General features: G+C 40.6%; 1 protein-coding gene across 5 annotated transcripts in view; it reads right to left on the bottom strand.

Annotated features, from left to right (window-relative positions):
- Positions 1 to 2,340: 2,340 nt before the first annotated feature.
- Positions 2,341 to 9,622, bottom strand: part of SCUBE1 (signal peptide, CUB domain and EGF like domain containing 1) — a 216,957-nt gene continuing 209,675 nt past the window's right edge. For all 5 annotated transcript variants that reach the window (XM_032986333.2, XM_032986339.2, XM_032986334.2 and 2 more), the window contains one exon: positions 2,341 to 9,083. In XM_032986333.2, coding sequence (XP_032842224.1) covers positions 8,931 to 9,083 — 153 coding nt within the window. In that variant the 3' untranslated portion in view covers positions 2,341 to 8,930. The remainder of the gene's footprint in view (positions 9,084 to 9,622) is intronic.

Raw genomic sequence — 9,622 nt, 5'->3', positions numbered from 1 at the left:
GGCACACGGCAGAGGTGCTGGAGCGGCTCAGGATGCTGGTGGGCTGGTGCCCGTGTGACGACTCGGGCAGTGATGGGGCTCTCCAGAGCTAGTCAGTGAGGGATCTCCTCAAATAAACATAAAAAAGCCGTGGCTGGTAATAGTGCTACCCCTAAATAAGTACCATATTGGATAAAATGCACAGACGGGCACTTATGGCACTTCTTTTATGTTTTAAACATAGAAACATGTGGTAGCAAAGCTGGTCTGTGGCTACCTAGAGCAAGTGTACCTGTGTTTATGTTGCCTGCCCAGTAGCATGATAGAAGGAAATCTGTTGGGGCACAAGGCAGCAACAACAGCAGCAAGATGCACCCAGGGGCAGGAGAAAGCAGACTGCAGCCCTTTGTTAGCTTCATGTGCTACAGGAGTTGAGGCACAGGTATGTACAGCAGAAGGAGAAAGAAAATGCACCGTGGCAGGGCAATGTCTCCTAAAAATGCTCTGGGAATGATGTCTGGTTTGCACCTTATGTAAAAATTAGGAGACGTGTTGCCAGTGACTCACTACTGACTGCCCAGTTATTTTTAAGAGGCAAAAGTAGCCATTTATTATGACTGTACGGGACAGACCCCTTCTCCGATACCAGGAATCAGTCAATGTTGATGGCTGAACAAAGAAAAGAATAAATCTGTGCCCAGTCTGCCTTCACTTACCTGCTGGGTCGTGCCAGAGTGCTGTTCCTCAGGCCATTATGTTTTGTGAGCTTGTTGGGAAGTCATGGAAAGATCCGAAACGAGGATGGACCCTTCTGTGATGCCCACCAGGCGATGCCTATTTCAGTAAGCTGGAATCTTGTGCTCAAACGCACACTGTCACGACCGCTGAACCTTCAATGGCTTCTGCCCCAGTGTGCAGATAGTTCATTACCAGTAATTAATTTGACTTCCAGTGACCTTTAGGAACTTTTGAGCAGCTTTTCTCTGTCCTTGAGAGTAGCTGACTTTTCCTATTACTCCTTTAAAGCTCTGAAGCTATAAAGACAGCTGAGCGCCATCTCGCATGGCACCATCTGTAGTCTGATAAAAGCTGTGCTGTGTCTTCCTGGAGTGTGTCGCGGATAACTGCCGGTATTGCCTACGTGGATTGCTACTAGCTGAAAAAGGCAGCAACTGATTGCCCATTGGAACGTAGCTGCCTCTCTGTACCTTCCAAACCTGTCAGTGGCAGCAGTAGTCACCAGTCATGCTGGTAGTAGTTCTCCCATTGATGACATATATAAAGTCAGCGGCGCATACTGTCGTATGATAAATGCTTTCTCTTAACAAGATGAACTGCTTAGACGAGATACCAGCAGAACGCCACGCGCTGCGCTGGTACAGGCGGCCTCCTGCCTGCGCAGTGTTGGCAGTGCCCCGCAGGCAGAGCTCAGCCCTGGCAGGCACAGCTGAGCAGCACACCTCGCACCAGGTGTTACCAGCTGAATTAGTAACAGCCCTGCTTTTTGCTCGGTCTCGCATGCTGTGTACCCTGAGTGACAACTTGCACTTCTTGCACTGCAAAGGATGATTTCAATCAGACCTAACTCAGCCTTTGATGTTGCTACAGATAGTCTATTTTCTGTCAGTCTGTCATCATCCATTTTCAACATTACCGGTATCAGGATTTTCACTTGGGCCACTGATTGTACAAATTCTACTTGCTTTGTAATCTCAGACTGCAAAAGTGTAGCTATCATCATAAAATTCAGCAGCAAGGGGGGGGCCTGGGCAAATACACTTTTTCTACAGCAGGCCTAGTGGGGGAAAGGACATTTTTGATGTCTTTAAATCACGATTTTGGGTGCAAGTGTGGTTTCCTCTCAACCTAGTCCTCAGCAGGACAAGCAGCAGGTGAGTCTGGAAGCCACCAGTCTTCTTGGCAGCTTATGGTGGGAACAGCCCATCAGGCCACCGGTGGAAGAGAGCTTCCTTCCTCTTTCTTAGAGGCTGCTTCTCGTTAGAGGGGTGTGGGAAGGGGCACCTGCATGAGATATACATAGTAATGTCAGAGTTATTTTAAGAAATGGTTAAAGGTCCTGGAGGGATGTTGGTGGTGTGGTGCTTTGCTGTAGCCAGGATTTCTTCTTGCTCTGAAGTTTCCCTGAAGTCTGTTTGGAAGGAATTTAACTCAGTGTCCCAGTGCTCACAAACTCCAGTTGTTTGATGAGAAAGAAAAAGCTCTCTGTTGCCTAAAGATGAATATTAGACTGAAATATGTAAATGCTATAAAAAAGGGAGAAGGTCTCTTCCAATTCCTGTCTACATTACCCTGGTACGTGGAGCCTTTTCCATACACACAAATAAATGGCAGGCACGGGTATCCAGGTATCCATTCCATTTTACGTTTATTATGAAAGTGATTTTAACAAAAGTTTTATTACATGCTTCATTTTGAGCTTTGACATAGAAATCAAAGCTATTAATATACAGAGGTAAAAGGAAATTCATTTTCTTATAAGATACATTTACAACAACATTTTCTACTACAAATCTGACAGTATTGTTAAAATATTGTTAAAGCTTAGACCACTGTATTTTATTTTCTAAGTATCAAATTTTGTACAGTTATTCGCTATCTTTGCTCTAACCTATCATGGTACATTTCATATGGAAATAGCTGTTTGTACATAATTTACAATGGTAATAAAGCTTAGAAGACCCAGCAGCATCTACAAGGGTTTAGTTCAAAATGTTACTCTTGCCCAGTGATTTACATGGAGCAAATTGGTACAGAAACCAATATTACACTCCAGGTATTTTCCCCTGAAATCTAGTCTACCAGAAATTCCTGCTGAGCAGGTAATGGACGTGATCACAGTGAACTTTATGCAGGTGAAACTACCACTGACCTCACTGGCAGTTTTGCCTAAAAAAGGCTCTATGATCCAATATGAGGTTTTGTCACTTCCACTGCTACCTAGGAGCACAGAGACACCATACCTTTCCTTATCTTTATACTATATTTGGGCATAATCTTTTGAATACCCTTTTATTTCCGAGTTTTGTGTTGTTTATCCTAACAACAGAAGAACTAGCACTAACTTTGAAATACATATTATTTATATGTTATGAAAATGGTGAGCGCTTCAGAATGACACTTGATAGTCAATTCTATGAAAATTAGCCGGTTAAATTGCCCCAGAAAACTCTCCCTATGATGCCAGTGAGACTGCAGAAATAACAGGATTGGTAATCTAGAAGGATGAATCTGACTACTGACCACATCCACCCCAGTCTCTTAAAGTACCTTCTTAATCATCGTGCTGAGTATCTGCTGCTGTCAATGCAAATTAATGGCCTTTCTAAGGTATCAAACATAGAAAACAATATTTACACAATAATTTTAATTAAAAAGTAACAAAAACAAACTCTAAAAAAGATATTTTCACAATCATTAAAATAAAGTTTAATTAAGAAAAGCCACTTCTTTTTCTAGATATTGAGAAATTCAGCTAAAATCGAATTGCAATTGTTTGTATATCTTTAAATTTGTTATCTCCGCTTTCTGAAAACAGATGGTTTAAATTATTACATCTAAAGGTACTTCTGTACATTTTACTCTTGTATATTACATATTAATTTTATAGATTAAAAGCTTAGTGATGAAACAGAATAAATAAATGAAATAACAAACTGGCATTGTATATATTCAGATACTTAGATAACAATTTTTCTGACATTAAGAGTTTATTTCCCAGTCTGTTTCCATTCAGATGAAAAATGTTACGATGAAACATGAGACCTCACGCTGAATCCAAGTCTCACACTGAGGAATAAGTTCACACTACCTTACAGACAGTTCCCTTCTTCCATAAATTCTTACGGGAGACAAAAGTAATTTTTTTCCCCCAAGTGCTTACAACAGTCTCTCATCCTAGAAAACTATTTCATTAAAGTCTCAAAGCATTGAGAGTCTATAGAACTTCTCCAGTTACTACCATTCCTGTCAATCAGTGGTTTTAAACTATGAAAAAAAAGCAACTACTTGAACTCATGACACAGGTACAAGTAACTGCATGTGTTGCTCATTCTCATCCTTAGAAAAGGGAAAATCCAGACCCCTGCGGTGGCTGAGAAATTTGCCACTGGATTCAGTTGTTGAAGATTTCACTCCAGCTTATTTTTTAAGAGTATTCAAAGGTATTTAGAGTCCAGACATGGGAACTGCCACAGAGCGGTTAGGTTTTGCTGGCAGAGACCCATCAGCAGTTCCTGTGTAAGAACCATACCACTGCTCTTGCTCTGGAAGTTCATAACTTGCTGTCTGCAAGATTAAAACTGGGTTGATCATAGATAAGGCTGACCTGAGGAATGTGAGTCTGTTGGGCACGCTTACAAAGGGGCGTGGGGTGGGGGCTGACTTTCCTCTTTCAATGTTCAATGCATGTAAGCATGTTTCTTGTTCCAGTGGCATCGCCGCTGTGTTCTGCTCACAGTGAGGACTACGGGTGAGCTGTGCTCTTTCAAAACCCCCTGACAACTCAGAATGCAGACTCTGAAAACTCTGTGACCAAGCCTGCACTTATTTAGGCTAGTCTAAAACTAAACTAAACTAAACCTAGCTTACTAGGTAAGCTAGTTTTAAGTAAGCTTACTTACTTTTAGGTAAGCTTACCCTACTATGAAGCTGATGCGTAGGAAAGATCAGTCTAAATCTTTAGTAGTTATAACACACTGTGCTTTAACTTTATTCGATGGGGGAGGCACAATGAGGAAACAAATTTCTTTTGAAAAGTTGGTCTTTAGGTAAAAATCTAATGTATGATGGAGGAAGGGAGGCAGGGCGAGAAAATGGGCTGAAAGAAGACTTCAGCGGCTTTAAATCCAGTTTCGATGAGCGAAATCTTCAGGCAGAATAGATCTTGCTATTGCAGGCGAGGTGCAGGCGGCGATCTATTGCACACCGCGGCCGGATGCCTCCTGTACTCAGGTGACACACACGGGCACCCAGCCCTCAGCAACCACCACCCAGCGCTCTCACCGCTCGGCTTAGGGCTTGATTAGCAACCTCTGAGTGTTGCAGTCCCCTGGACTGCAGCAGGTATGCGGGCGGTGATTTGGTGGCACATGAGAATGTTTAGGGATGATTCACCACCACCTCACCAATAATAAGTGCAGCGTTTAAGGCAGGAGGAGAGGCTTGAAATGGTAAGTGCTACAGGTGCAGCTTTTAAGCATACAGGCACTGGCAAATTGAAAATAAACAGATCAGTTTGTAAAGTGAAATTGGGCAATCACAAATGGACACTTCTTCAGCCTTCCTGTAATAACACAAACATGTTGTTACACCTATCCTGCATACAACCGGTAATTCTGGACACAGGGCTGTATTTATTGAATATGTTTAAATGTAATATTTAATGTTTAAGGTAAAAGCCAAAACTTTATATTCTGTGATATATTGATTCATTTTGTGAAGCTGGTTTTCTTAAAGGTGGCCATATTTCTCCTTGCATGGTTTTTGATTCCAAATGTGTCTAGGTCTTCTCCATAGAAGATGACATTCCTTGTTGTTGTACTGTTACTGTATAGTAGCAATATGCTTTCTGACTTCTGACAAGGAAGATACCCTACACCTACATTAACAAACGAAGAGCTGAACTCACCTTCTATTTGGTGGCTGCCAGTTTCTGTAACTGTAAATCTAGTATGTGTCAAAGCATTTTTAACTTTTAGAGCTGATGTAAAAAATCTGTGCTGTTGTGCAAGTCAGCTGAAATTGGTTCAGGCAGTCCTACACACCACTTGTCATTACTTATTTCATTAGAAATTTGCACATCCGAGGGCCTTTCTATGCAGAGCTGCAAACATGAAAACCTGACTCATTGTCTAAATATATCACATATGAAACCCCTATATTTTCAGAAGCATTTTACTGTATACTTTTGAAGGCCAAATTATTCTCTTTCTTTCACTGCTTTCAGCAACACAAAGTCTGCGTTTGCTACAGATGTCCCCGAGCGCCTTGTCCTGCCTGTGGAGCCCGTGCCCCAACATGGTTGTAAGTGAGGGCGAGAGTGGTACTGGAGCGAAGTGCAGCCAGGCCCTCCTGCATTCACCCCCCTCGGCTCTACCGAGGCCCCACTAACAGTGGCCACAACTGGGACACGTCCCTCTTGTAGTCACTACCTGGCACTGGATTCCCCACGTCACTAAGAGCCTGGAAAATGTTACGGTGCTGCCAGTGGTTTCTGGACTCGTAAGGCAATTACTTTCAGCCCTGTTCCGGAGAGGAAGTTTGTCCCACTTGGCACCAGTGTTGTGCTGTGGTATTGTGTCCAAATGTCTGGGCTATTGAGCAAAACTTTTGACAAGGATTTTACTAAACTCAGTGCACAGCATCAGGTTCCAAAGTTTGCTTACTGAAGTTTGAAATACTAAAGATCACTGTAAATGGCTCAGCAGATGAGGAAGTTGTTTTTCTCCATATCTTTCATATCCTTTCCTTCATACCTTTCAGTAGAATGGCTGCAATCCTGACCTATTCTATTAATTCTGAATAAGCTATGAGACTTTGAAATACGTTTTGGCTGAAGTAGTTTTTTAGCTATACGCTTATACATAATTGAGTACCTAAAAAGACTCTTTCTTTTTTAAGATATAATTTTTTTCTACAAATAACTCATGTTAAGGGAAAAAAAAAAATGTAACTTTATTTTTTGTATCAGGCATGCACTGAATCTAGGACTGATGAGATGTTCTCCTTCAAATATCCACCTTTAGTAACCCATGATGAATATTTAATAAAAGTAGTTTCAACATCCTCACAGAAAGTTAGGTTTAGCAGCCTTTAAAAAAGGACTTTTATAGAGATGTTACGTTTTGAAATGAGGGTTAATATATAAATATATATATATTAAAGAGAAAGCTCACCAAACACCTAAGATCCATGAGTGAAAAAAATGAATTCTTAGACCCTACGTTGAAACTGTTCAGGTGTAGAAAGAAAAAATGATACTCTTCAACATAAAAGGAAAGAAGGCAAGCAAAGTGACAAGATGACTAAGTAGAAAAACTCAACATAATACTTAAGGTGTCTCTTAGAAATGGAATATTCAACCACTTGCAGCCAACAGAATCCAACTCTGTAAATTTAAACAGTACTTGCTCAAAGACAAACAAAAGTATAAGAAGTTAACCATAATCACCGTTAATGTATGTCTTTGAGAGCATTCAAGGGTATGTTAAACTACAGGGTAGATATGCAAAAAAATGTAGTGAAGCAAAACTGTATGTTAGTCTTTTTCTGAAAGGACACTGCTGTGATAGTTAATGTCTCCATGTAATAAACTTGTAGGATCAAAAGGTAACATGATATACAAGAGGAAGGGACTTAAGAGGCTGAAATACTAAAAAACAAAAAAAAAGCTACTATCTCAGTGAAATTGGCTCCTGTGCCACAGAACAGCAGGAAACACAAGATTTATCATCATCTTAACCCACCAGTACCTGCCACTCTGTGAGGAAGGCCTGACTGGCGGCTAACACCCCCTTGCAGACCACCCAGCCCCCACGGCTGATGGGCACTGCGGTTGCAAATTCGTGACAAAGGGAGCGCCAGGTCTCTGAAGACTGCAGGGCCTGCTCCCACCTCGTCCCGTTCATCCCCTCACCTCGCTGAGAGTCTGGGCCTGTGACACAGGTACATTCCCAGAATTTTGGAGATGGCAGGTCCTGCAAAAATTTCTCCTTGGTGAGCTCCTGTCACGTGTGTCGTCCTCAGGGGTAACTGCTGGCCTGCATGTGAGGGGTGCCCAAGGAAGAGGCAGTAACTGACCGTTCAGTGGACAGCAGTTGCATCTTAACGGATATTATTTTTCCTGGATTAATGTACGTTGAAAGAGATTGTCCCAGAGCAAACTATTATCCAGTATTCTAAAACTCCAAAAGGCTTCAGTTTGGTGTCAGCAGAAGTGGCAAGCACTTGGAGAGGTCATTTAATCATCTAAGCAAAGTTACAAATAGATATAAGTATAGGACGTGTGGGAGTAAAGGTTTAAGCATGAATAATATTTACAGTAACTAAAGATAACATTACTAATGTACCCACAAATAGAAGCATATATTTATATATTTATATATTGTACTTAATTAGATGCTTTATTAACGGAAAGAAAAACAAGACTACTAGTGGTGTTGTTGTTCATTTCTCACCTATCCTATTGTAAATGCCTTCAAAGGGACCAACTGGTAATACGGAAATCCAGAGCTAAATCTGTTTCAGTGACGTAATTGACAGTGGAAAACCTCTGAAGAAGTTTAGAAGAGGACAGATAAAAACATTAGGACATTAGGGCATGGGACTCAATCTCACGTAATTCATAAAACAAAATTATACATCTGTTTCTTTTTTTCTTTCTTCTTTTTCTCCCTTTTGATTTCTACTTGGACAGAGGCTCCACTAAGCCACAAATGACAAATAACAAAATTTAGATTGTTTTGTTTTCTTCTAAAGATTCAAATATAAACTTCAAGTGCAATTCAAAATCCAAATATTATTTATACTACATACTTCTTTCTACAACAGAACTTGTCATCTGCAGGTAGTTTAATCAGATTTGAATAGATTCCTTCTTTGCTTTGACGAAAGTTATTGTTCATGAAAAATATAAAGCTAAAAAGAATATTTTCTACATAATGTAATTTCAGATGGAAAGTGAAGATACACTAGTGCAGACACAAATTTGAATCTTCAGCTAGATGCACTCAGGGGTGCACATTTTTTTTGTAGTAAAAATCCCATTCAGAACATTGGCTTTAACGATTATAAAACATTATAGGTATTCTTCAATATACAACTGAAAACAAAGTCTGCAAAAAAGAGACTTCAAATTAGCAAATGTTTCTACTATGGAGGAAAGACAATATTTGACAGGAATTCAAAGTAACTGAAAATTGAATACCAATAGACTATTTGTATGGTCGTAGAAATCTGGAAACTTTTGATCGCAGTAGCTTTATAAATGATCTTGGAAACATCTCTTTTGACTCTTGTGCTGTGTACTTGAAATAATTTTGTGGGTGTGCCAGTACATCAAAGAGAGCTTTAATCAGTTTCTTGTCCTATGGGAGACAATATATATATTAGATAAAAATAGAGTTTAGATTTAGTGTCTGCACAGCTTAAAAAATTAATGAACAACAATCAGGTTTTTGGTTTTGTTTTTTTTTTTTTTTCTTTGCAAAACTTGATTCTGGGTAAAGCAGTGTACAGGAACTACTCCATGTTGCTGGGAAGTTTTATACTGATCAACCTTTCTACTGTGCCGGACGTTTTTTTTGCAATTAGCGTTCCTGGGATGTCCTGAACCGAGAGGGTAGCAGCTGAGTTAACCACAAACCAGCTACAGAAGTTAGATATTAGAACTGCAGACTGCCCTTTCAGTCTGTTTCATGCTGTTGTCCTGGGCCTTCCCTCCACGAACAAGAGAGAAGGCTGATCTTCAGTGACACTGAGCTCTTTAAGGACTTTCCCCTGTACCTTGATAAAGTCTTGGTTCAAAGCCTCAGCTGATCCTGTGCCTCACCATATGCACTGCAGCTGAGACCTGAGCATCCTTGAGGCTCGAGGGAGAGAACACTGGCAGGGCTGGTGCAGGGCT

The sequence above is a fragment of the Tyto alba genome, unplaced genomic scaffold, assembly GCF_018691265.1.
Source record: "Tyto alba isolate M040663 unplaced genomic scaffold, T.alba_DEE_v4.0 Super-Scaffold_21, whole genome shotgun sequence".
Lineage (NCBI taxonomy): Eukaryota > Metazoa > Chordata > Aves > Strigiformes > Tytonidae > Tyto > Tyto alba.
The sequence above is the reverse complement of the archived record's forward strand: the minus strand, read 5'-3'. Positions and strand labels throughout refer to the sequence as shown.